This window comes from Chiroxiphia lanceolata, chromosome 7 (assembly GCF_009829145.1).
Source record: "Chiroxiphia lanceolata isolate bChiLan1 chromosome 7, bChiLan1.pri, whole genome shotgun sequence".
Classification (NCBI taxonomy): Eukaryota; Metazoa; Chordata; class Aves; order Passeriformes; family Pipridae; genus Chiroxiphia; species Chiroxiphia lanceolata.
The window spans coordinates 16,448,967-16,475,645 of NC_045643.1; the positions used below are offsets into that span (position 1 = coordinate 16,448,967).

Here is a 26,679-nt window from a genome sequence, read left to right on the forward strand (position 1 = left end):
ACTCAGAACACAGGTATTTACTTTCCAACTTTGATGCTCATATGCTGTGTCATTGTGGACAAGGTGCTCTAAGTGTTTGTGTCTCAACTACCACTGTATCTTGGGCAGGATCTATTACATAGTCACACTGCATGCAGGAAGAGCTGCTTGGAGACTCAGTGCCATAAAAGATTATAGACTATAATGAGTCAGAATTTTGATTCTTAAGGGCAACCATCAGGTATTAACATGTTCTGTCCATTTCACATTTTGTCCATCTTTGAGGATCCAGGGCAGATATTCCAGAAGACAAAGCATGGGACGAGGCAGGGAGATGTAGTTTCTAGTCAATGAGAACTACCAACTCAAGACAGCTGCAGCTTGTGTGTCTCTCTGTTCTTTTCTGTGTGCTGGAAAAAGACTGGAGTTGCATGTCCCTGAAAAACCCTTCAGGATACAGAAGTAAAAACCATTTTGCAAGGACAAATAAAGAGAAGCATGTGTATATTTCAGTGGTGCTTCTATTGTCTGTCTGTCCATTGCTGTAGGTGAACATTTCATGCTTCCATGGAAGACTGAACATTTCAGTGCCATTAATTTCCTTATCTGTGGAGACCATAAATACAATATTGCTTTTACTAGGCAACTCTGACATTGATAACAGACATTTATAGAACATGTTCGGAAATTAGTATGTTTCGCTTAAATGGACTGTCAGTGTAATGACTTTAACAATAATACATGAGGTGCAGTGATTTTGTCTCATAAAGAGAACTGTGTTTCTACTGCAGTGCTGCTCTGGAAGTGTCTTGTTTCTTTCTCTGATAATCTGGTTTTTTGCAGGAGAAGGACCGAGTTTTTTGAACTTGTCAGTAGAGGTGGTTATGACTGGAATATAAAAAAACACCGAGAAATATTTCGGTGAGCACTATTATTTCTTGCTTTCTGATAATTTCAACGTGTAGCCATATTTGTTGAAGGAATTACATACATTGTGGAGTTAAGGCTTAGAATAACAAGAGAAGGTACCTTGTTTTAAAAATATGATCCATGAAATTAAATATATGGTATGATTTCTAAATACTGGCAAACAGCTGCAATTAATTGGCATGACTTCACCTTCTGCATTCCTGTTTCTGCCTTCACACTCTGTCATATTTTCTTCCCTTTCTCGCAGCCTCACCAGTTACTGTTCAGCCCTTCTGCTCTTTTTCCAGAAAGCATCAATATTCAGCCTTAGGACACAAGGATCTTTCTTGTCCATTTCCCCGCTCCCTCCTCCTCTCAGCTGTTTTCTTTCACTGGCCATGCTTTTCTCTGCTCTTCCAGTCTGTACCTGAGAATTTGCATATACACAGTACTCTTCTAGCCCTCAAGAATGCCCTGAATGTGCATCCTATGGAAAACCCCAGACTTTGTGGATAGTTTAAGTGCATCGTGCTTTTTAGACAATAAAATGTGTGTATCTGTGTATGCATGCCTAATTATGTCTCATTTTATCTGAAATTTCATTAAAATTCTGCTTTGTTTTGGTCTTTTGACCAAAATATTGGCCATTTTCTATTTTCCGTACCATTTCACCCACTCCTAATTTTAGATTCAGACAATATATTTGATGCTTCATTTTCAGTGCCCTTGTTCTTCATTTAAACTTTCTTAGACTTTTATCTGCATCATGTACTGTACATAAACGCTTTCTACAGCTGAATGGTTTCTTTCTCCTAATGCATATAAAACATGGTTGTAGCTAGGTATTAAACTACAGTGGAACCATATACCTCATAGTAAATCTTAAATTTTTATTGTAGATGAGCAGTAGAAACTGCTTAAACAGTGTCTGGAATGCCTCTTGTGATTATAGGCTCTCTTGCTACAGCAGTCACTAACAAATAGGCATATAAATTAATCCAGTTGTAGGTGTTATTATGTAATAATACCCTTACTTATATCATGTGAAGCACATGCTTTCTAATATATTATAGGTATTAATGTAAGTAGTGTTAGAAGTATTGCAAAATTAGCAGTTACTCCCTTGCAATATCATTTCTTTTCTAGTGTGCAATGCACAATACCAAAATTCATCATCTTATGACCTGCAACACATTAGACTTCCGAGGCACAATTGTGATGTAAAAGCCATGCTGATGGCTGAGATTTCAAACATCATTCTTTTCTGGAGGAAAAGAAGGTGCCAGGGCTGACATTTTATATACGTATTATTTATTTATGCATCCAGAGCACAGTTGTTTAGAAATCCAACAAAGGTTGATTCAGCTTGTATTGTTCATTTCTGTTTTTCAGATCAATGCTAATGACAGCCTGTGACCTTGGAGCTGTGACCAAACCGTGGGAGATTTCAAGACAGGCAAGTCATGATTAATAGCAGGGCTGAGAGGAGGCGGGACTGGCAGGACAATATTCCCAGGGCCCTGGCTTACAAGGGACCAAAACTGGAATCAATTTACAGTGGTATTAGTGCTATAAAAAAAATAGCAGGGGGTTTCTGCAAAAAATGGTTTATTGCATAATCTTTACCTGTACACATGCTGGTGTGTACATCTGGCTTTACAGCGTCTCCTCTTATTAACCTTTCAAATCCATATCCAAAAATGGATGGATTAAACAAAATAGTCGTTACCCACACGTAGCTGGGCTTACTTGTTTTATTCCGAAGTTTTCCTTAACAGTGACAGAATCTTCCCTAAATCAAAAATACCAACAGATGAGCTGCAAACTGCAATTAACATAAAACTTCAGTACATATGATAAGAGAAATGTGTTCATTTTCTTAACAATGTTGAAAAAACTGCTAATATAGAGCTTTTTTTTAGCATCCTCTACTTAGAAACAAACAAATAAAAATTCATGGTTCTGCTATTGAGTAGGCTCTTTAGCAATATACAAAAATAGGGGTCCAGCATTGGCAAGCAAGTACAATATAAGAAAGCAACATGTCCCAAAAGTCTCATCCTTTGCTCCAATATTTTCCCCTCTTCTAGGCATCCTCCCTTACCCAGCATCCATCCTTAATATTTCCAGTGTCCATGCTAATCATTCTCTGTCCTTTACTGAGGTCCAGAACAAGCTAGTAGAAGGCAGACTGTGTCAGCTTCTGGAGGGATATACAGCATCAAGAAGCAGATAGAAAATATACCAGTTCAGCTGGGTGTGGGTACACAGCTGGAGGGAGTTTGGTGTAATAGCAAAGTAATAGTTATAAAGATGGGCTGAAAAAGAGTAAGCTAGACCAGGTAACTACTGATACAGGAGCAGCCAGACTTCTTGGAGAAGGATGAGGAAGTAACAGAAGCTGAAAGGGATCTACAAAAGTTACATACACATCAACTAAGAAAAAAAAAACATTTATGGGGGGAGGGCCCAGCTCAACTTGCAGTTTTGTCAGGTGAGTCTTTTTTGCTTTTATAAGCAGACCGTGACAACAGTTCTTCTAAGGCCGTTGCTCTACTTGGCCAGAATAATGGCCACCTCACATGGAAATCAGGAAAGCTGCTTATATCCTGCAGTGGGAAAACAAGTCACAAGATTTTTCAGTGCCACCTGGCCACAGCTGCAGTGCATGCAATCCCTCCTCATTTTTCCTCCTTAACCCTTCTGCATTTTCTTTGACAGCCAAAATATCGGGTAGGGGCTGCTTTCCATGTTGTTAGTCTTTGTGCTGAATTAGTGCTGAAGTCTCTGGAAAACTGGGGGTTTTTGTGCTTATCACTTTTGAGGTCTGTGGATGAAAATTCCCCTGCAGCCTAGTGTACAGGTTTACTTTGTATTGAAAAATCCAGTCTGGGATTGATTGAAACATTACCTCGTTGAGCAGAGGTGCTAATAAGTCCACAGAGGCAAGACAGGAAATAGTTGGACCTCAACTGTGCCAAAAGGGAAAAAAAACCATAAAAAGCGAGGGAGAAAAAGATTAAAATACGTGAATCAAAGGGAATAAAAGCCACATGTAGGAAGGAAAATTCAGGAAGAAAAGATCAAAACAGATAAAAGAAGAGGGAAAGAGACATAAGGAAAACAGGATCAGAATAGCACTGAGACACAGGCATGATACTATGTTTTGATTATTTTTATACAATACACTTGGCAAACCCTTAATTGCTGCTAAGTCGTTAAATTATTCCTCTATCTGGAATATTGATCCAGAGTTTTATTAATGCAGTGGGATTACATACATTATAAAGTTCCAAACTATGTTAGCCTGGCTCAAGATTTAAGAGTATTTTATAACATCACTTCACCTACTTCCAATTTATTTTGGTACTCTTATTTCAACTATAACAATCTTAGGATTTGGGAATGTTACCTACCATGCAGTTGGTAGAGCAAGAAATTTTGAGATTTTTGAAGTGCAGGTTCTCTGCTTAGTCTACCCTCTCATGGCTTGGCTTTATGAAATATTATTTCCTGACTTGAAAACAATACGCAGGCATGACAAGAGCTTTAGGATCTGAATGCCATCTTCAGTAGATTAGTTTCCAGTTTTTTTGCATCTCAAATATTGCACATGCTTACCTTCAGAGCCCCACACGTGACAAGAGTACAGTACTATATCAGAATTACTCACTGTTTGACTTCCTAAAATCCCTCTTGTTTCCATAACCAAATTTGTTTTTAAATCTCAACTTCTCCTAAGAAGCACAGATCTCTGCTGTGAATAGAACATCTTCATTCACAAAAGTCAGAAAGACACATTCCAACTTCCAACCTGCCAGTTCTTGATTTTAAATCAATATTATCATCACAGTCTGAGTTTATATTTAGATATCCAGATCCTATAGTGATAACAGTCACAGGGGAAAAAGCCCCTTTATGAATTCACATTAGTTTAAGATAACAGAGGGTATTGGTTAATTAAGTTTCTTTGATAAGTGAAGTTGTGTGTAGAGGGCAATGGCCTGTAAATACCCAGAGAGTTCTTGCATGTTTTAAAAAGCATCTTTACAGACATAATTGTGGATGCCAACAAGAAGCTATAATTTTCCATTCTGTTCTCAGTGCTTCAGTAAGTTGCACATAACAGCATTGAGTGCCACCTGGACATTGCAGTGTAATTCCCCCAGTCAGTTCCCTATCAAAAGGGGTAAATAACTGTGCCTGTCAGTGAATATGGCTCTTTATACCCCCTGTATGCCCAGTCCTGAAAACTATATGAACATGTGCCTGACATCAGTCATGTAATGGGGCTTTACAGTTAAGCATGGGCTGAAGTCATGGTCTAAGCAGAAACTCATTATGCTAAAAATTATTTAACAAGGACTCTAATCTTTATCATGATTTATGTTTTAGGCAGCTGAGCTGGTAACCAGTGAGTTCTTTGAACAAGGAGACAGAGAAAGATCTGAACTAAAACTCACCCCTTCAGTAAGTTTTTATCACTTGTGTAATAGTTACTAACTGGAATAGAGTAAGAAAATATTATTGGCCTCATTCAGAAAAATGAACTGTATTTTGTACACAAAGAAAAGTCTTGGAGTGAATTGAACCTCTGTCCAAGAAGGATATGCATTTATAACCATATATAAAATCTCTCCTGTCAACGCAGTCACTTGTGCATTGAGCCCTTTTACCCATTTTCCATACCTGTTCCCAAAATTATCTTGTCACTGACTTTTCTAAGCAGTAGGTATTGGCTTTAATACACAGAATTCAAATCAAAAATCACCAGTTACCTATGGAAATCAAAATTTTCAGATTTACTTTATATTGCAGCTGTTTATCTGTGTTATTTGATGTATCAAATGCTGAAATGCATTTCTGTGGGTATACAGCTAAATGTAACATTGTGAATAAAAGAGTAAATCAGTATTGAGTGAATTATAGGCAGATGGGTATAAAGTGTCAAATGAGAATTAGGAATGTTTCATAAAGTTTTTCATTGAATGATCAGAAGAGAAAGCCTTATCCAAGTCAAATAACTCAAAATGTTCTGAAGCCATTACCTGGAGGCAACAGGTAACAGAAAGTATTCTAAAGAATTTAACCTACGAGCCATTTACAAATATGCTTCCAAAATTTTATGCTTCCAAATATGAAAAGGCCACTCCAGTATCTCAAACTCGTTCTCACTACATTAATGTTCACACATAAGCCTGTGGTGATGTAATGAAGTCAATAAAGCTTAAAAGTTGGTAGTAAATAATGCTCAGCTACAATAAATGGTTTTTCACTTTGTATACTGTCAGAGTTTGGGGCACAAATGGATTTCTTCCCTATAGTAGTTCTGTGCATACATCTTCTCAGAAAAAGTGGGAACTATAGTCCAGGAGAACAGTAATCACAGTCGTGATGTTCACAATTCTGAGACTAAATCTAGGCACCATGATAACTGAAAGCACCATTCCATACAGTATGGATGTAAGTGCCTTTTCTGCCCTTTACATAAAATTTGTGAAGTGTGTTTCTCATACTAAGGAAACATAATAGGAAGTAGTTTTATTTTAACACGCATGTTAATGTTACTGTCTTCAAGTAGCAATGAATGCCAGTGCAAATGCCCCAGGTCCAGTAACAGTAAGAATTATTTAAAGTATGTTATTACATGTACATTTTGGGCATACCTTGGTAGAATCACAGAGAAAGGCAAAAGCCAGAGCTTTCTTCTGGACTCATGTCTTCTGAAAATCTGCATCCAACAGCCTAGACAGGTGGGAAAGAAATGTATTGCTTTAAATAGCTTTAGTATTTTCTCCATAATAGGGAGACTTCTCACTCTTCCTTTGGGCTCTACGGTCTGTACCAAGGATACAGTCATTTGTGGGCCACATGTAGGATGTTCTGAAGCCTCACTGCTTGAAGGAATATTATCCTCTTTTTTGGCCCTTCACCACTTAAAAAAAAATTCAGTAAACTGATGTATTAAGTGTTTTAGGTTGGGAGGTAAGGCCATCAGTTCTAACAGTTATGGCTAAGGATCAAAAGCATGTAGAGTTTTACTACATTAATGAGGAATTTTTAAACAAGATCAACTGCTGACCTATTCCATGACATATCACTGAGGGAGAGCAGTGAGCTGTGAATTAGGCTGATTCCAGAGGAACAAATTGATAACTGCTCCCAAAATGAATCTGTTGATTTCCTACCCTTTGGATTCACAGTCACAGCTGGTTCTGCAGAAAGGCTCTGTAACTGGGAGGGAGAGAGCCAGCCCAGATCCATCACTGTTCATTTTGCTGAGCTGGAAAACCCTATGTGAGAGAAGGGAAATTTCTACTCAAAGGTATCTACTTTACATTTGCACAGGAGGTTACTTACCAGCTCAGCTCCAACTGTGGAGCATTTATTTTACATCACAGAATTATAAAATACGAACAGATTCAGCCTAAAAATTTCAAAACAGAATTGAAAATAAACAGTTTATTTTTTATGCCATGCAAAGCAGTAGGAAGTCTGCTGCAAAGATTGATTATGGTTTACAAAGTGTTCTAGTTGAGAGAATTTGATCATAGCTGAAAAGTGCTGGATGATGTGTCTGTAAAATACTGCAATGTAATAAAGCATGACAGTTTTGTTCCCTTCTCAATTCAGGCCATTTTTGATCGGAACAGGAAACATGAACTACCCAGGTTGCAGCTCGAGTGGATTGATAGCATCTGCATGCCATTGTATGAGGTAATTTTTACTTACTGCTCCTGTAGAGTTCAGAGAATATTGTTCTTGCCTCCATAGGGAAAAAGAATTAGTTTTCAGAGAAGCTTTGAAGGCTATTTGAACCCTTCTCTTTCTTTGACTTTACCAAAAGTCTGAATTCTATGCAGAAATCTTCAGATTCTCTGAAGGTGGTAATGTCTGCAAATAAAATTCCTCTCTGAGTTATAGAAGCTGATAGGGTAACTGTTTATTTTATTATGTTTGAGACAAACTGCTTCTCATCATGATAAGGTGTGGAGTACTGTGGACAGATATGCCAGCGGGACAATCTCAGTAGGTGCTGCCGTCAAACCTGTCCCAGTCTGTGTGACCCTAAGGCAAGCTCAAGGCTGAGCCTTTGCACTTCCTTCTTGCACATTTTTAAGCTGTTAAGAGGCACTCTAGGCCAAGCCTTTAAGATCAGTGACAAATGATTTGTGGTTTAACCTGTGTGCTGTTTAACTCAGAGTTTACTCTTTTAATTATACTTCTGCACAGACTGCCTGGGTATTTGACATACAGTGTGCAAACTCTCAAGTACTCCTCTGTTAAGGCTATAGATGACTTCAGAATCATTAGGTTTGGAAAAGACCTCTAAGATCATTGAGTACAACCATTAAACTAACACTGGCAGGTCCACCACTAAACCATGTCCCCAAGCACCACATTTACATGGTTTTTTAACACTTCCAGGGATGGTGATTCTATCACTTCCCTGTTCCAGTGCTTTACCAGCCTTTCAGTGAAGATTTTTTTTTCCTACCAGAACAATGCTTCTGTCTTTTTGGATTAAACCAGCTTCAGGATTTTACTTGTGTAACAAGTAAATGGCTTCACAATGGCTTCACCATTGTAACTTTTTCTCTCTTATCTGTATAGAAAGCAGAGCTTCAAGAGCAGGATGATAAATGCAGGGTAACACTGTAGAAACTTAATCATCAATTACTGTGTCAGTCAGTCTTCCCCCTACTCACTGAAACCACACAGACCACCTTATACCAGCAAAGACTGACAGTTTGGCCAGTGGTATCTGAGAAGACATGAGGATGTTCTCACTAGGTGTCTTTGGGGAACTGTAACAAGGTCTTCTCCATGTTACTACTGCACCCTAGACTGCCTAACACCTTGAAGAAATGAATGGGTCAGTGATGATAGATGGGAGCTGGGAAGCAGATACAGCTCCCATGTTAACATTAAAATTATTAACTTGACCCTGATTGTAGCTTCCCTAAACAAAAATAAAAATAGAGTGGCAGTTCCTTTTCATTTTATAGACCAGATATATCACCAATATCATACAAGATAAGAAGGATGATGTGCCCTCTGCCCTCCATACCTTGTGGCATCTGAGGCTGCCACTGTGGCAATAATGAAGTGACTGCCCAGCAGCAACAGCAACTCCTGTTGTGTGACATGGACAACAGACACTTGTGTAAACAGCAAGGTGGGCTGCTGCTTTGCCAGCAGATCCTGTCCATTCCTTAGGTTAGCCTTTGTCCTGATGAAATAAACTACAGCTACGGCTTTTGAACAACTGAGGCAAAACAAGGACAGAAGAATATAAACCTGTATTTTTTAGATTACCAAGATCATTTTGAACAACATAGGGAAGAGACAATGACACTGGCCTTGGACAAAAACTCTTTAAAAATAATGTTCCTTTTAATATAATAGTTCACATTACACTAGAATGCATATTATAACAGAATTCATTATGTATAATAACATTTGTAATCCAAAAATGTACAGTAAAGCAGGAAGAGCTGATAATCAGCCCATCCTCTGCATGAGAAGACTACATCTGAGCAGTAAAACTCTGGTTAGTTAGCTCCATCTTAGCAGGAGATCTCTGGGGAATATATTCACATCTGATTTCCCTGCTTTCTACTGTCTTTGCATCACGCTGTGCAGCCATTAGCCTGCTGCTCAACAACTTAAAGAAGAGACATCAACAAACCTGGAAGTCATAGCAGCAGCAGCCTTAGGGGTAAACAGAAAACTGGATGCCATAGTATCACACTGCAGGAGATTCTCTCTTCAGTGTGGAGCCAAGTTTTAATTTTCATATCCAGCTTAATCAAACTTCAATACACATATCACATCAGCACAGTATTCAGGCATTGCCAGTCCTCTGTTTAGGGCTGGCTGAACACAACTGTGGCCAAGTCCTAGATTCCTTTTCTTTTTTTTTTCTAACATGCTCTAAAATTCTTGACATTGTAATACATTGTAGGATCTGCATGTGTGGAGAGAACAGGTTACATCATTGCAAATGCAATATAAAGAGGTGGAGTGGCAGCTGACAAATCAGTAAAATCTTAGTGATACCTATATAGCTCACTACCACAGTACTTATAAAAAACGTGTTTGAAAAAAAAAAAAACCAAACAAACATTTGACACTCATTTTCATGCCAAAATTACAACATTAAGCCATTGAGAACAAAATCAAGGCTGTTGCATGTATTTTTTCCCCTGTTAGTGAGTAGAAGTCCTGAATCTCTGTGGGCAGATCCCCAAAGGAAATGCTGTGGGGAATGCGATCCCCTACAGTTGCTACAGCAGGACCTAATGCTGTGGTCTTTGTTGTTTGACACCCACACAGCAGAGATGATCCCAGCAACCACTGAATGCTGGCAACTCCCATTAGTCCCATGTGAGATCAGCAGAGCCCCCTGAAATTGTCTTTGCTCTAAGTAGTTCCCAAGAGGAGGCTGTTCTTGGCAGCTGTGGATGTCTGAAGCATGCAGTACTGAAGGAGCTTCACAGCCCAAACTTCCAGGAGTGGTCTGATACCACCCCAGTGCCTTTGACGGTACTAGAACAAACCATATCTTCTCTGCAGTCCAAGCTTATGAGCTAGGCTGTGTACCAGAGTGCCCATGAGGAATGTTTCATACTCAAAACAGTATATAAACTTTGCAGCACATTTTAGAGAGTTATGGCTTTCCTATGGCTTTATCTTTTTTCTTCTAAATGTTCCGAAACATTCTTTGGGAAGATTTGGTTCTACCTACTCTTTATGTATCTGCTCTGCTTTCTGCATTTCCTTAACATGGCTTAAGACAACCCGCTTGGAGGTGTAGTAGTTCTCCCAGGTAAAGGATAATGATGTCTCCTTTGTTGGGGAACTTGTATCACATCCCTCTGCTTACCTGGCTGTTCCCTGAGTTTGGGCCCTTTTTGTGAGAAGGTTTACAAGTGATTAGTAAATCAACAAGAACTATGCAACTTCCATTAGCAGTCCTGTTTGACTGCCCCTTGGAATGCCCATCCCATCCAGAAGAAAAAACATCAGTGATACAGAAAACTGTGCTACATTGTAAGCTAATGCGAAGCCTGAAGGTGAATATAGATATATAGTGATGGCTGGGGATACATATATTAAAAAAATTAATATCTGGAATTATGCACAGAGAGATTTCCCATATCCAAGTGCCTAAATCCAAAATCTTTTTGTGCTTGCTCTGTAAGCCTGACTCTGGTCCTGGCACAAGGTAAGCCAGCTCTGCTCCCTTTCTTTCTCACCTATCTGCTGCTCAGTGTAGGAATCAAGCCACCTCCAATTTCAAAATACCTTAGTAATCAAATCCATTTCCTTCACACTGTGGATCAAAGGTCTGTAAAGATAAAAGCATCCCATTTTTTTTTCATTGCATTTTATTACACTTGGGACATTATAATTTTATTGAATTTACTTTTTTGTTACTGTGGTGATCACTGATCAGAGTATTTTTATGTGACAGTGGGAGTTTTTGCCTTGAGTAGCAGAACAGTCATCCATTTACATTGAAGCTCAGATTTTAGAGGCTTTGGTTATGCTTTACTGCATCACATTTGCTCTTCATTCAAAAATGACAGTAAGAAAAGCATTTATCAGTACAGATGAGAAACAAGGCTTATTAGAATAATAATTTATAAAGAAAATGCTTTTTTTTGAACTGTAGAGCATTTCAAATCCACTAATGTAGCTTTAGTATGAAGTAATCACCCTCTTGTTTTGTAAGAATAACCTATAAAGGGGAAGCATGTGTAACTAAAGCAGAAATCTAAGGCATCCCACTGAAAATAAAGCACTATGGCTACACTGGCAGATGTGTTCACCACACAAAGAAAGTATTCTATACCTATTTGAACATAGATGTTTGTGTAACAGGAAACAGAATTTTGATCATTAAGACAAATTACCTCTCTGACCCTCCAGTAAGGAGATGCTGAGACTTTCAACACTAACAGATTTCTCTCCTGGACTCCATCGTTTGTGTCTACCTAAGACGGGATCAGTCACAGATTTTTCCCAACTCAGATTAGATTTCTCTGTGGGGAGCAGACAGTGGGAGAGTGAAGATCTTATTCTTTTTAATCGTTATATTTCTCACAAACAACATCAAAGCTTCAGCGATTCCCATCAAACAAAAGATGCTAACAGCAGCCCAGCTCTGTTCACGGCATTGTTAGGCAGAAACAGTAACCCCATGAATAGCAGGGCCAAAGGCCATGCACTCTGCTTCTGGGCAGATAAATACATAGTCAGGTAGTCAGTGACAATGACAGCAGCTATTTAAATTTAAGGGAGATGTCTTTGTGGCAGATAAAGAAGCTCATGACTTTTACAACTTATGCGTGCCTGAGATTGCCCTGCTCACCTCTACCTTGGTGCTCCTTGAACTGCTCCATTTTAGTGCTGTTTTTAGAGCTATTCAAGATTTTCTTGGGTATTGAGAGCTTTAAACATATAATAGTATCTACAAAATTGGATTTGCATTGCTCCATCCAGGATTATAGGGGGAACCTGGGAAGAGTAGAAACATTTATGTTTAGCCTAGCAAATACTTTAAATGTTTTGAATGGAATGTGGGGGGACAGATCCTTCTCTATCACATTGTTTGACATACTTAGAAAGAAATGTTATCTCTCTGTCTGTAACTCTAAGAGCTCTGATATGCCTGTCTTCCTACAGAAGATAATGTCTGACCTTGTAATTAAATCTATCTGTAGAGTATGATGATGTAGCTGCAAAAGCATCCATTCTGCTTGTAAACTTAGATTAAATGCACAAGGTATCATAAATGGTAGAGCCACAGAAATATTCAAGAATCATGGCTACCTTTGTGCTTTAACTTCTCTGGTTCAAGAGTTGACTTTGATACTTGAATTGGAAGTGCATATACACACAGTGATTTTTTTTTTTCAAAGGTGCATATTCTACTAAAAATTGTAAGGCAGGAGATTAACATTTTAATATTCCTTCGCAGAGAATATGAAAAAAGTGTGCTTTAACAATCATGCTCACACTGTTATATCCTGATGCGGCCCTTCCTCAGTTATCACTTCTCTCCCTTTCCCTCTGTTCTTCAGTTACAATTTTGCATGAGGAAATATTGTATAAGAAATTCAGGCTTTGGATCACTCCTTTAAGTTCTGCTTGTCCAGAATGGATTGTATGGCATGGCTTTGTCTTTACCCAGGCAAGAGTCACTGGATTCAATTAAAACAATTACTTTTTCCTTCAGATGTTTCTGTCCTGTCTATACAGTCAGAACTGAAAAATTTTTTAAATTATTTAGTCATGAAGACACTATGAACATTTTGGAAGTGGCTTTCCACCTTTCTCCTATAATTAGGAATGATGATACAAAAGTCAGGGCACTTGTGTTCTAAGTTAGCAACTAGTCAGGGGGCAGGGAGTTCACTAGCTGTTCACCCTGAGCAATATTAGACATTCCATGAAATGTGTTCCCAAGTTGTTAAGAAGTGTTTTAACAAAACAAACAAACAAACAAAAAAACCCAAAGAACCAAACCAACCAACCAAAGAAACAAAATCCCCACGAAACAAAAATCAGGACTTAGCAATTTGGAAAGATGTGTTCACAGAAAGCAATTTGATCAATTCTGTGTGATTCTCATTGAAACCAGCTTTTCCTTTGTAGCATGTTGAGGGAAGAGAAGGATAACTTTTAATAGATCCTAAAGAATACCATAAAGATGCACACTTTTGGCAGGGCTTATTTCTGACATTTGATTTGGACACAGAGAGATAATGCGTTTACGCTTCCTGAAGCTGCCTGGCTGACAAGGCGGATAGGCTTGGGATGCAGTGTGTGATACGCCATGGACTGAGGCTGTACAGATGTTGGCAGATCAAATTAGTCTCACTTTCTGTTGAAATCCAGGGGGTAATATTATCCAAGGAAGAGCAGGTGCAACATATTCTGCTGTGTTTGTAAGAAATTTGCTTCAGAGGAAACTTAATCAGGCCAAATGCCAGTGCTGGGGGGAAGTTGGTAGCTGAGGATTATGTTAGGAATAAGTGTTTGGCCCAGAGAAAGATGATTTTGGCACTGTAGAAGGATCTCTCTCTAGCCTTGAAATGGGAACTTAACTATAGGTTCAGCACTTTTGTTGCCTTGTTGCTGGTCTACTAATGATGAATCTAAACGAGGCCACCCTGAATGAATTCTCTTGAGCTTTCAGAAAACTCAGATACTCAGTAGTTATTCCAGTAATGGAATAAGCATTAGCAAACTGTTTTTCTTACCTCTTGCCCTTAATCTGAGTCTTTTTTTTCTGCTACTTTTTTACTAATACAAAAGGTTAAAAAGAGCTATACAAGAAAGAAAAAACAGGAAAAGAAGAAAGAATGTTTTTATTTGCAATTTTTGTCTAAATCCATCATTATTTCACAGTGTAATATGAAAAGGCATAGTTTTGGTTTCAGAGCAAGAATTTTTCTGTCTGTGAGTATTATGAACACCTTTTTAAAATAGGCACAAAGATTCCGATCCTTTCTTTTTCCTTCCCGAGAGCAAGGGGTGTTTTGTTTTGCTTTTGAAAATCAGGAGAATATCACTTTTGCTAGGATTTTGGTAATTTGGTGAGGTTATTGATGAAACATTGTATTTCTATCAATAATTTTAGGAATTTACAAGTTTCTCCAAAATGTTTAGAAGAAGAGACAGCAGAAAGGAGTACTTTTTCCCTTCAAACAAGAGTACTTCAACTTACTTCCAAACAGTCTCAACTGAAAGGGCAGTTCATTGACAAAGATATTTGGGAGAAGATAGAAAAACCAAAATTTGCCATTGACTTCAGTGAAGCTAAGCTAAGCTTCACTGAAGGCTTTCACCCTGACCTGTGAGAAAAATTGAATAATTCATAATACTGCAATTTCTGTTGTTGTTGTACTTAGAATTATCTGCCCAATATATAGCGAAGGACATGCAGTCATGTATGGAAACACGTATAAAGATCTGAGGAAGTAGATTGAAAAGTTGGCAGATAAGGTAGAAGAGACAGCCAATAGAGGGAACTCAAATTGTACAGCAAATCTGAAAGAAGATGAATGGATAATTTAACAGCCATTCAGTTTTCAAGAAAGACAAAGCACAAACTACATTGCATCAGAAAAGGACTAGAAATGATGATGGATGAAACGCTTCAAGTGTTTAACACAACAGAATCACAGTTGCCTGCAGAATTCCCAGCTGAGGGTAAATTCAAAGAACTAAATCAGCATATGAGACTGATATGGTTTGAAGAATTTTTCAAAATTCATTTAATAGCAAGGAAGAAGACATTGATTGGCTGCTTGGCTAAAATCTCAAAAGGAAAAGAGTTTGAAACATTCTATCTCTTGCATGCTTGACATGGAATCTAAACCATAAACAGCACAGCTAAATAAGAAGTTGTTTATGAAATAATAACTCTTCTTTTCTGAGCAAACCCTTGGTCTCATGACATTATTATGAACAGATTAATCCTTTGCAACTATAGCAACACATCAGTTGAGCTACCCGGTCCTTCAGAATTACTCTCCCTTTGGCAGCATAACGTGCTTGATACTGGACAGAGCACATTTGGCTACCAGGAGCTGTGTACATACTTTCCTCCCTGAAGTACCTGGCACATTTTTACCAATGGTGAATCTTACTTATAATCATCTTTCTCTAGTATGCATGTTTACTTACAAAGGAGTACAGTATTATTCTTGCTAGCATACCTTCACCAGAAAGAAGCTTAACACTAATTCATAGTGGAAGAGCTGAACACTGGTGCATATGTTAGATCCCTTTCCAGTCACAACTGGCTTCCTTCCACTAACAATTTTTAGAGAGAAGCTAAAAAACCTCCTGTTTTCTATCAGGAAAATTAGTAATATATTCATTTCATCTAATTACATTTTTAGGCATCAGAAAAAAATTCCCTGACAGAAATGAAAAAATAATGCACTCATGCATTATGTACTTGATGACCTGGACCCTTCCTCAGTAAGCCATAGAAGGAATAAACAAACTTCAACCATGAGAAGATTGCAATAATTTTATTTTTATTTTTTCATTAACTCAACCCCCTCACAAATACCGTATTTTTTTCTGGAACATAATGATTAAATACAGTTCTGAATTGGTAGGGCAAATAATTAATTCATATACACACACAGTCAAGGGTTCATAGAGGTTAATCCTTATATCTTCTCTGTATCACTTTATCTTCTGCATTCTACCTACAGAAAGTAGAAATTTACCAGTCTTTTTGGGTTTAGTATATGGGCATGTATACAGAAATACTTTTAGGTTTTCAAAACAACTTCCATCAAGTATTAGTATTATGAAGATCAGATCTGTGGATGTCTGCAACACCAGTTCCCTTTTATCTGAACTAATCTGAAGTTCAAGGACATTCAGATAGATGGCTCACCTTTGGCCTATGTATTCTCACGTGAAAGCCACTTCAGCAAAACTCAGGAGTTCAATTCAGCTCTGCTGTAACTGGTCATGACTCTCTTGACTTCAACAATGCTTCATATGCTTACACCGAGTCTGAATTTATCCCTATGGCTTCTCGGTCACTGGTCCTCCCTTCCAACTCAGAAACTGCCTATATAATAAAAGTGATTCATTAGAAACCACTGGGTTCCAAAGTAGAGTGAACACTGAGACCTATAACTTTTTTATATGTGCTCAGTCATAAAAATGAATTTATATGGTAAATATTAGCCCTGCAACCATACTTTCATGAGCTGTAATCTTGTCAAAGCTCGTAAGTTAAGCAAGGTCAGAATTGGTCAATATTTGGATGAGAATCTCTGGTGGGGAGGGGAAGAAAAGTATATACGCTGGAGGTCCTGCAGTGTTTGTAAGTTAGGACATACTGTGCCCCTCTTTAAAAATATTTGGTATCGGTCTTAGAATACAACAAAATGTTGCATTTGCTTTAGCAATAGTTTAGCCTCTGGCCACATCAACGTCCTTCCCCAGAGAGGAGCAGGATGTAGCAAATTAAGTCTTCTGCCCCCCACACCCCACTTCAACTCAGCAGGCTGGTACTCAGAGTACCAACAAATGCCTCCGCTGCTACCCATTCCCCTCTCCCTGAAGGAGTTTGTTGCTATTGCTACTATTTCTGCATTCTCTATGCTTTATCTAGCAAAACATGCTTAAGAAATACATCTCTATACACAAGAAAAAAAACCCAACACTACTCTCCCCTCCTTACCTTCTCCCATAAATAGCTTTCTCTGAGTACCTCATGCTCTTCTCCCCTTTGAGCTCTTCCTTCAGGCAGCCCTGCCCCTCTCCCAGATGCACATAATGTATTGATGAAGTGTCTTTAACTTGTGCTCCTCTTGTGCTGGCGGAGCTTTCATATAAGTGGAGCTACACCTTGTGAAAGGATGCTGTGGGCAGAGCAGTACATAGTCCCAAAAGACACGTAAATAATTAAAGATGGTAAGGAAAAGTCACTGCTATGCAGTAACTTTCTGACAAACAGCTTAGTAATATATGGATGCAGAAGGGAACTGGAAACCCATCTTGGTTTTTCCTAAGGCTGGAGTGCACAGTGCCAGCATGACTGCTCCTCCCCCACGCTTTATCACTGCTGCTAAGAACAGCTTTTACAGTAAAGGGGATAAAATGGGAAAGGTCACCAATCCTGTACCTATGGCTGTGTAGCAAGGCAGCTGCATTGCAGTGGAAGGACTGCAAGTGGACATTGAGGTCCTAGGCCTCGGGAGACGGGAACTCTCCCAAGCTGGGGTTCCCTCACCACAGAGCCCAGCTGCCTGCCAGCCCACAGCCTGCCTGCTGCACCAAGGAGACACAAGGAAAAAGGGTGTTTCTGGAACTATTGAGTTTATGGGGGGATATCCCCTGTCAGACTGTTGAAGACCAAGCCTCTGCCTAGTAAGGCAAATAATAAATTAGGCATTAGGAACCTGGATACCAGATTAGACAGATCGCTTGCAAAGCTGTTCATAAGAGGCATGCATCAAAAATAGTAGCGTGGAAGAGCAATACATCAAGGGGTTCTCCTGCAATAAAATGGAAAGTAAAAACTGCAGCCAGGAGGTAGAAAACCCTGACAAGGCTACAGTCAAATAAACTTAAATAGCTTTGGGAATAAATTGGTGGTTTAATCCGGATCAGGAACAGGTGCTATGAATGTAATTCAGTGAATGGTTGAGAGCCTGCCAGAAGGGAGAAAAATGTGTTGCTTTTGAGATAATTTCCCAGAAGCTTCATAAAAGCAAATTGATTACTGGAGTTTAATAATTAAAACAGGGCCAGATATATAGTAATCAAATGAGTTTTTAATTACATCTCAAGAAGAAATAAAATCCAATTTGTGCACTTGGTATCAGAGAAATCCTACTGAAATGCTTTGGTAGCTGGAAAAAATAAAATAAAAGCTAATTTCCATAGGAATTATAGTAGTCAGTTTAATTAAAAGACTAGATCAGAATGAAAAAGTCCCAAAGTGAAAGGATACTAAATACAGAAGCAGTGGTTCAAACATCAAATCAATGTCTGAATAAAGACATTTTATAGACCCAATGCAAAATCTGCACTGTCAAGTCTTCCTAATCTAAATTAAAGTGTAACAAAATAAAGTTTCTAAAAATTAGACTATATATTTTGTAGGTATTCCATTGAATTAATTGCTGGTTCTATGGTAAAAATTAATATCAAAGACATGGTTTATTCTTTCTTAAATACTCCTTTTAATAAATTTCATCAAAGTTAATGTCAGTAGTTAACCATTCTTGTTATTTACCTGGTGGCCTCTCTTGCATTTGGTTTATTAGACTCTAATGTGCACTTAAGTCTGTATTGCTAAGAAATATATGTGTATTTACTTTTGGATTTAAAATATGTTTACAGCTCATAAGACAACAGTGATTACTGTAGAACTGTGGGGTCCTGTATACATTCCCAACCTACTCAGGCTTCTGTTCTCTGCTGTATTGATGCAAAGCTAATTGATGTAAGCACCTCGAGCACTCACAATCCCCTTGGCACTGTACGTGACAGGGCTGTCTCCTAGCACAAGAGTATGGCATATGCCGAGGCCTGGAGGGCCAGGCACAGCAGTAGGTCATGCCCAGACCTCTGTGTTTGCTCCCTGGCACTGGTCTTGAAAACATCATGGTCTTGTGGTCAGTCATGGCAAAAAAAAGGGTACAAAAAGGACACAGACATAGCTGAGAGCTGCAGAGCCACACTGAGACAGAGTCTGCTGTCCCAGTGAGCTCCATCTCCTCTCTGTTGCCTGTAGCTGGTATAGGTTCCTGGTATAGCATTTATGACAGGAACAGCTGTCATAAATACAGCAGGTTGTGCTTACAGATCCTGGGGCTGACAGGGTGTGAGTGCAGAACACCATCCTTGTGCTTAGAGAGATTTGAAATACACTGATTTTTAAACACTGATTTAACCACCAGAGATGTTTATATATATATATATATATATATTTACTTTTTTTAATTTAAAGTGTATATTGGAAAAATACTTCACGAAAACTCTTTCAAGATTTAGAAAATACCTGTGAGCTTAACTGACAAGGGATGGATACTGGCTTTGCACAGAAAGGATCTGATAAGTTGCTGTCAAGAGTTGGGTGCCTAATGTGCTACCTCTCCACACCGAGCTGGCAGTGGTAATGCAGGTGCTAATGGTAACAGGAGTGAGCTTTTCAGGTATTTTCAGCTGTTTATAATGTATTACTGCTCCTCTGTTTTGGACTCCATCACAACAGATTTAAGGACTTCACACTGGTCTGAAATAAAGAGAGAAAAATTGAGAGTTCTGAGGCATGGTGATGGGAATGTTAAAAATTCACATCCATTCTGTCAAATGAATGACCATCACAGTGAGCAATACTGTATGGGGCAGGCAGTGCAGTGAACTCTGCCTCTTACCCCAGGGCCAAGATTGCAAAATAATTTGCCCAGTTTGTGCCATATTCTGAAGAAATAATTTCAAATGGATTTGCTTTGAGTTCCACACAAATCAGCTTCTTATTCATGGTATGATTTTGCAGAAGTGCTGAGCATTCATATTTTCTACTGAAGTCAACTGAAATTGCAAGTTTTCAGCACATCTTAAAATCAGGCCATTAACCCTTAATTACCATATAATAGCTCAATTAAAAATCTACCAAGACTTACTTCGGTAGCAAGCCAAGCTCCCATGGCTTGCAGACTAGCTATAAAAAAAATCCAGTCCTTTAGTGGTGTTTGGGCTCTGGAGACCATTTAAAACAGTTGCTGTTAACCTTGCTGTTTAAAACAAAAGATTATCAACTGCAAAGGTACCTACTTCCCCTTTCCTTTCTTTTCTGTATAATTTTCTGCACTTTTAGAAATGCAGAAGGAACTGTTGCTGTCTTCTTTGTTTTTTTTTTTTATCTTTTAATCTTGCACCAACCCTTTCTTTCAAATGACAAATACTACTTTCCATGCTGTCAGAGTAAACATGCTGCCCAGCTCTCAGCAAACCCCACTTCTTGCTAGTCAGAAAAGCTGAAAAAGAATACTCCTCTGTCCTGAAAGGACACATTACATGACTGCTTGGGAGGTAACTGGTTAACCCTTTCTTCACATGCAGTGCTGCTGTTAATGAGGTTCTCTCTCTCTTTAATGTAGATACAACCAAGTGAAGCACTTGTGGTCTTTTCACATAAGCATTTGATATTAAAGGGGAAGGTAAAATAAACTTCTAGCAAAGGTATGCAGGAATTACATAATTTTGGGACTGTATCAAAGCCAGATGAAACCAGATAAAAGATTCTTACTGGCCTCTGTGAACTTCGGACTGAGTATATAGAAAGGTGATTTCAGTGCAATCTCAAAGGAAAACTCATTTATTTTTCTTTATTTTGAGCACACACACTCTTTTTTTTTTTTTTTGCCAGTTTGGCAAAGCACAGTGCTGTTGTGGTTTACTCATCTGTAGGAAAAAATAATCTAGCACTAGGGAGATTATTTCAGCTTCGTCCAATTTATCCAACCAGTGGAACTCCTGCTTCTAGATGCCAGCAATCAGATAGCCTCAGGCACAGGGATTCCTCAAACGGACTATCTTTACAGATACAGATTACCAGAAAGCTAAAGTAGTTGAGCAGCAACTCTGCCATCTTATGTGATTTTTTTTACATTTTTGATGGCTTACTTAAAGCCTCAGGTGAAATGAGTGAGATAGATGAAAAGATCTCAATGAGAACAATAACCTTTACCTACACAGGTATGTAGACACCTGGGGGCAAGGAGGGTAGGGGCATGGTGCAGATTAAACTCTTTTTTTACCCTGTTACTCCATGTACTGTCCATCAAAGGAGTTGATACAGTGTCAATATTTTTTCATTCATCTTCTTTTTAATCTTCTTTCAGTGTCTAGTGAAGCTGAATGTGAAACTGAAGCCTATGCTGGACTCTGTGGCAGTAAATAGAGGTAAATGGGAGGAGCTGCACCAAAAAAGACTTCCTTCTCAGGTGACATCCTCATCCTCCTTTTCCTCTACCTTTACAATGTCTCTCAAAGACATAAATTAAGCCTGCAAATATCAGTGTCACTTTACAATAAGAGCTGTCTGAAAGGTTTACATAAGCTTAGACCCGACATTTTTTAAGAAACGCTTTAGCAGACATGCTTAATTGATTGGATATTATCTTGATGGCAGCATAGTTTGTTTTTACTGTGAGGCTTAGTGGGACTGAAAGGAAGGTCTGCAGTGAGATTGCGCTGGTGTCTGGAGAGACACGGAAGACTTAACATAAGAAGCGTTCATTCAGCTCCACTACATTTCAACTGCTGCTGTAAAAATCTGTAAAGCTGACAACAGACTGAAATATAAGAACTCACATCTTAATAAAATTAATAATACAGAGCAGAACTGGGATGCAAGCTGGCCAATTCATATGCAAGGAGCTGCACAAAACAGAATAGTATGTAATTACATTGTTGTTTTGCATCTCTTCAGTACATGTTATGAATCAATTATGCCTGCTTTTGTGATGTTCCTCTCCTACTCTCCCTCCTCTTTTAAGCCTGAACATTCTGAAAAGCCTGCTTTGTATTCTAAAGAAGTATTTTTTTACAACAAAGCTTCTTAGTGATTGATCAGGGCTTTTAGAATTGCCTACCTTTGCTACATTTAAAAACAAACTTTATTATCTTTAAAAGCACCAAGCTGTCCCTTCTTCCCAGAGAAATTCATATTAACAGAGCAGCAAATTTCTCAGCAAGGGGAAGTTTGCACAAGGGCAAAATATTGCATGGTAATTTTAGAGTGGGTTTTTTTTCTTTTAAAAAATGCTCTTTTAACACATTCATTTTTTTAAAATTACAGTGTCCCCTAAGGAAAAGATTAATGGGCTTTTATGAAAATAGAGTACAAATAAAAAAGGAAATCTGTTGCCTTGTGCTTCAGGTTTATATTACATTAAAAAGTGGACCACGGATAAACCTTCCTAGTATAATTTTCAGTTGAAATTAATATTTTGAAATGGTGGAGAGGAAGAATATCATCACACTGGACTGACTACCTCTTACTCTCTTGCAGGTCTTTCAGTACAATTTCAGATGCTATTACTACAGCTAGCACTGCTCTAGTCAAGGCTCACATGTAGCCATCAGTGGTAAAGGTGTCCATAAAAATATAATCAAACATGATAGGTCACAAAACGAAACATATCCAGTTCTGTGTGATGACCCTGGTATTACCTGAAAGTTGATCACTTTTTATTAGTGCAAGGATCACTAGTGTAGCAAACCTGTGATCTATGATTTGAGAGTGCTTTCTCTGCTGCATGACCGGACACAAAAGGAGTCATGTTGTAGCGCTAACGACTGCCCATTCATGGGGGGGGAGAAAGCCTTTGTACTCCATGAAAAATGGGATTCTAAATATAGGGTTGTCTGGCAGCAGAAATTAAAGCTGAATTCAGCTTAGTTTTACACCTGTGCCAAATTTCATTTACTTCAGTGGAATTACCTTGAACTGGCACCAACTTAATGGAAATCAGAACCTGGCCCAGCTGACCAGATGCTAAAAGAGCTTTCCTCCTTTCCAAGGAAAGTCAGTCGTTAGCGCCTTAGAAAAGCTGACTACATCTGTCTCACAATCAAACAGAAACAACAAATCTGCTGATCACTTCTTTAAAAGAAACACAACAAAACAAAAAGGCTCTGTGCTTCTAACCACAGTGTGTAGGACAATAGCTGGAAATTCAGTAGCATTGTGAGCCAATCTGTCAGTGCACAACAGAACCACATCACTTTCTCTAGCAGAAAGAAGCAGGAAGGACCAGAAATGCAGACTGCACAGCAGTGAGTACATGCATCAAATGGAAATGTTTCTGCTATTCTTTTACCACTTCTTTCTTCTCTGAATAAGGACAGACACAGTATAGTAAGCAGCAAGCCATACAAACTTAGAATACATACGTTATGGGAGAAACAGATACTAGGAACCAACAGTACTGCTGGCAGGTACACACAGATTTCCTGAATTTTGGTATTGCATATTGTTAAGCATAACATAATTTATAATGCATACCCTACAGCCTCCCCGAAGGTTGAGTCTCCCCTCATTTCCTCTCCTTTTTATTGGCTTCAGTGCACTGTTGCCCATGGCAACACCCACCGGCAGGGATGGGGATTCGGCACCACCGCAAGCTGACACACAGCTGAAGCTCTAACAATGTCAACCATCAATCAAGTGACTGTTTGTAATTGCCTCCATCTATTTCTCCTGTCTTTTGGTATCTTTGCCATTGTGGGTCAAAATTCAGAAACTGCTGACTAATGTTATGGTTCTGCTCCTCCATCACAAGGAAGAAAATGAGAGCACACAGCTCGATCTTATCAAATTGTTCTCAGGCGAAACGAAGCAACCCTGATGAAACCGGGGGGCCCAGTAGTGCATCTCAGAACAGCATTTGATCTCTGAAACTAAACAAACAAAAATCTTATATTATTTTTTAAAACAAAAACTGTTGGAGAGAAAAAGAAGATTCTTTGTGGAAGCATGCAGTACAGTTAAGAAATGTATTCCAAGCCTATTATATTTTAAGATGGTGGAAACCACTTTTTAGCTACTGCTCATAAGCTGTCTCTAGACAGAAATTGTATCTGGTTTTCAGTATTTCGCAGTATTTCAGTCAGTTTTGCCAAACTCTTCCAAGATATGCACAGGAGAGATGACTGTGTAGATCATTTAATCTCATTCTACATCTTTTACTTGCTTCCCTGCCTGCTGAACAAGGAGACATTAAAAAAACCATTGAAATCGGCTTAATTCTGTGAGTGCATATAAAACATGGGTCCACAAGAGGTGAGGACAAATTAGAGGGCATGTGCTTGGTCTTCCCCTGCAGATGCCCAACACATCAGCGACAGACAGAGAACCACTTACTTGCTCCAGCAGTTAGTGAAAATTTGGCCTTAAATGAGGCCTCTAGAATTTACAATTCCAGTGCTAAAATGTGATGAGCACGTAGATTATCCATAGGATCACACAGGCTTTGTTGTCCCCCAAAGGTGCTTTAAGCTGGTTCAATAGCAATGCTTTTTTTCTAGGTGTCCTACTGAATTGTGCTAACTGCAGCCTGAATTCAGTCAGGTTTTTAGTCCCATGAATTAGGCAGCCAGGCAGCAGCCCTCACTTTTTCACCAGAAAAATGCTCAGGAGAAGATCTGGATCTTCCTCCCTATCCTCAAAGATGGTTCAGACCAAACAGTAATTCCATTCAGGATCCCCACCTGTGAGACCACTTACTGAAATCAACCTTTCCTTGCAAAAAAACCAACCCAAAACAACAAAACAAATACAGAATTGCATAGGGTAATCAGGGAAAAGCCTGACACTCACATCCTCCTTGATTTGCAGCAGGCTTTTGAACTGCAGGGGCATCTTCCCCACCAGCCTGTGGGGAGTCACATTGGTGGTCTTGTCTCCTGCCCTGCTGCCAAAGCCCCTTATATGTGCTTAGCACAGAGACAAGGATGCCTGCTGGGTACAGCCCCAATTTCTGCATCACTCCTGGGAGATGCACAGAGCAGACAGGCTTTGGTGGAAGAGCTCAGGAGAGGCTCATATGTACACCATTCTGGATTAAAGTGCTCCCCTACAACACGACACTGTGACCCCACCAGAAAACCGAACACTGTTCCAGGCAAGGAGCACGTGGGTAGAAGCTCTGCTGTGGCTCAGGCAGAAGGGTTTCCCACCTCCCAGGAATGAGATTCCCAAAAGGTGTCTTTGGCCATAGTTCAAGTAGTAAAATCAGACAATTCTCTCCCAGCCTGGGACCTACAGACAAATGACAACAGCTTTATAACATGATGAAGATGTAGACATCTGCTTCTGTCAGGACATGGTTTTGCTCCTGCTCCAAAGTCTCACAGGGTCAGGCAGCAGTAGCTCCCAGAAGTTTAAACTGGATGTCTCATGTGGCGGTGGACACAGCTCTCCATGGAGCCAACCCTATTTACAGGGCCGGGGTCTTGCCCAGAAGGTCAATTGTATATTTTGTAATCACAGAGCAGACAAGGATGTTTCATTTTAGCTCAGGTATTTCTTCAGATGGTGTCCTTGGTACAGCAGCTGCATTTTTCTGGTCTGGTGACCTTGCTAATTGCTCCTTCTTAGAGTGCACTGCAATCTTATAATGTGCCTGTAGTTACCAACAAAGCCAATACTAGTACTCACAAATTATTTTTGAAAACTGCAACCAGCAGTGCCTAAGGTCAGTTGTAGTATTTAGATGAAGTAATCCTAGTCGAAAAATAGGAGTGTTTCAGTCTACAGGCCAAATACTTATTTTCCCTTAAAACAATTTAGTTACTGATAGGTCACTTATGCATTGAGTGAAATTTTAAAACAGGTTTATTTCAAGGTTATGTAAAATACATTAACAGACACTTCCAATGCTGAATGTTCGGGGCAAGAAAATGTAGAGCAAGAAGGTTTTTCTTATTGGCTTTGTCAAAGGAATGAAAGATTTAAAGAGTAAAGTCACATAAATGGTTTCTAACATAGCAATGAAGTGGGAGGTATAAATCAGCTGAAATGAGATACTCCAGAGATTTCCATCATTTGAATGTGCCAGTATTGGAATACATACTGTATATTGCTTGTTACCTTTTCTTTCTTGGATTAATTTGTATTTAATTACAAATTTATAAGCATGTTGCCACTGCATCTTACAGTTGTATGGGGAATACCATTATAACCCCTGAACCTTTGCCTGTGGGAAACAACTGACACATGCAGAGAAGTACCGTGTGTACATTCTAATGCGAATCCCACATACTTGCAAAATGTGTAACTTTTTAACAAGACTTCTGCATCCTTTTCCTTTTTTTTTGCATTTTAAGACCATTACTCTTATTGTTTGCTTTAGTAGATCAAACTATGCTTATTCAGTTTTTTAAAGCATGTTTTTGAAATTAACAACTTGGTTTTATTGGTCTCTCTAAAAAAAAAATAAAACAATTTTAATGGCTTGCTGTGATTTTCTTTCTTTATTATTGCTTTTTTGCTTTGAAACTGCCTTGTTGGGATGAATCAGAGCTGTATCTATTGATAATTGAATCACACATATAGAAGGTCATGGAAACACGTGAGACTGAGTGGCCCAGATAGGATTTTTAACACACTACCTTGCAAGCAAACCAAACTTCTTCACTGAGTATGATTGGCATCAGTTTGGAGTGACCAGAAACCAGATCTGGACAGTGACTCTTCCAGAGCTGTTCACATGTAATTACACA

The 26,679-nt window shown here is 38.9% G+C and overlaps 1 protein-coding gene across 1 annotated transcript in view; it reads left to right on the plus strand.

The window, feature by feature from the left end:
* PDE11A (phosphodiesterase 11A) overlaps positions 1–26,360 on the plus strand; it is a 126,369-nt gene extending 100,009 nt beyond the window's left edge. Inside the window, 6 exon segments of the mRNA XM_032693770.1 lie at positions 823–900; positions 2,281–2,344; positions 5,284–5,358; positions 7,522–7,605; positions 21,294–21,395; positions 21,584–26,360. Coding sequence (XP_032549661.1) covers positions 823–900; positions 2,281–2,344; positions 5,284–5,358; positions 7,522–7,605; positions 21,294–21,395; positions 21,584–21,604 — 424 coding nt within the window. The 3' untranslated portion in view covers positions 21,605–26,360.
* Positions 26,361–26,679: the final 319 nt, after the last annotated feature.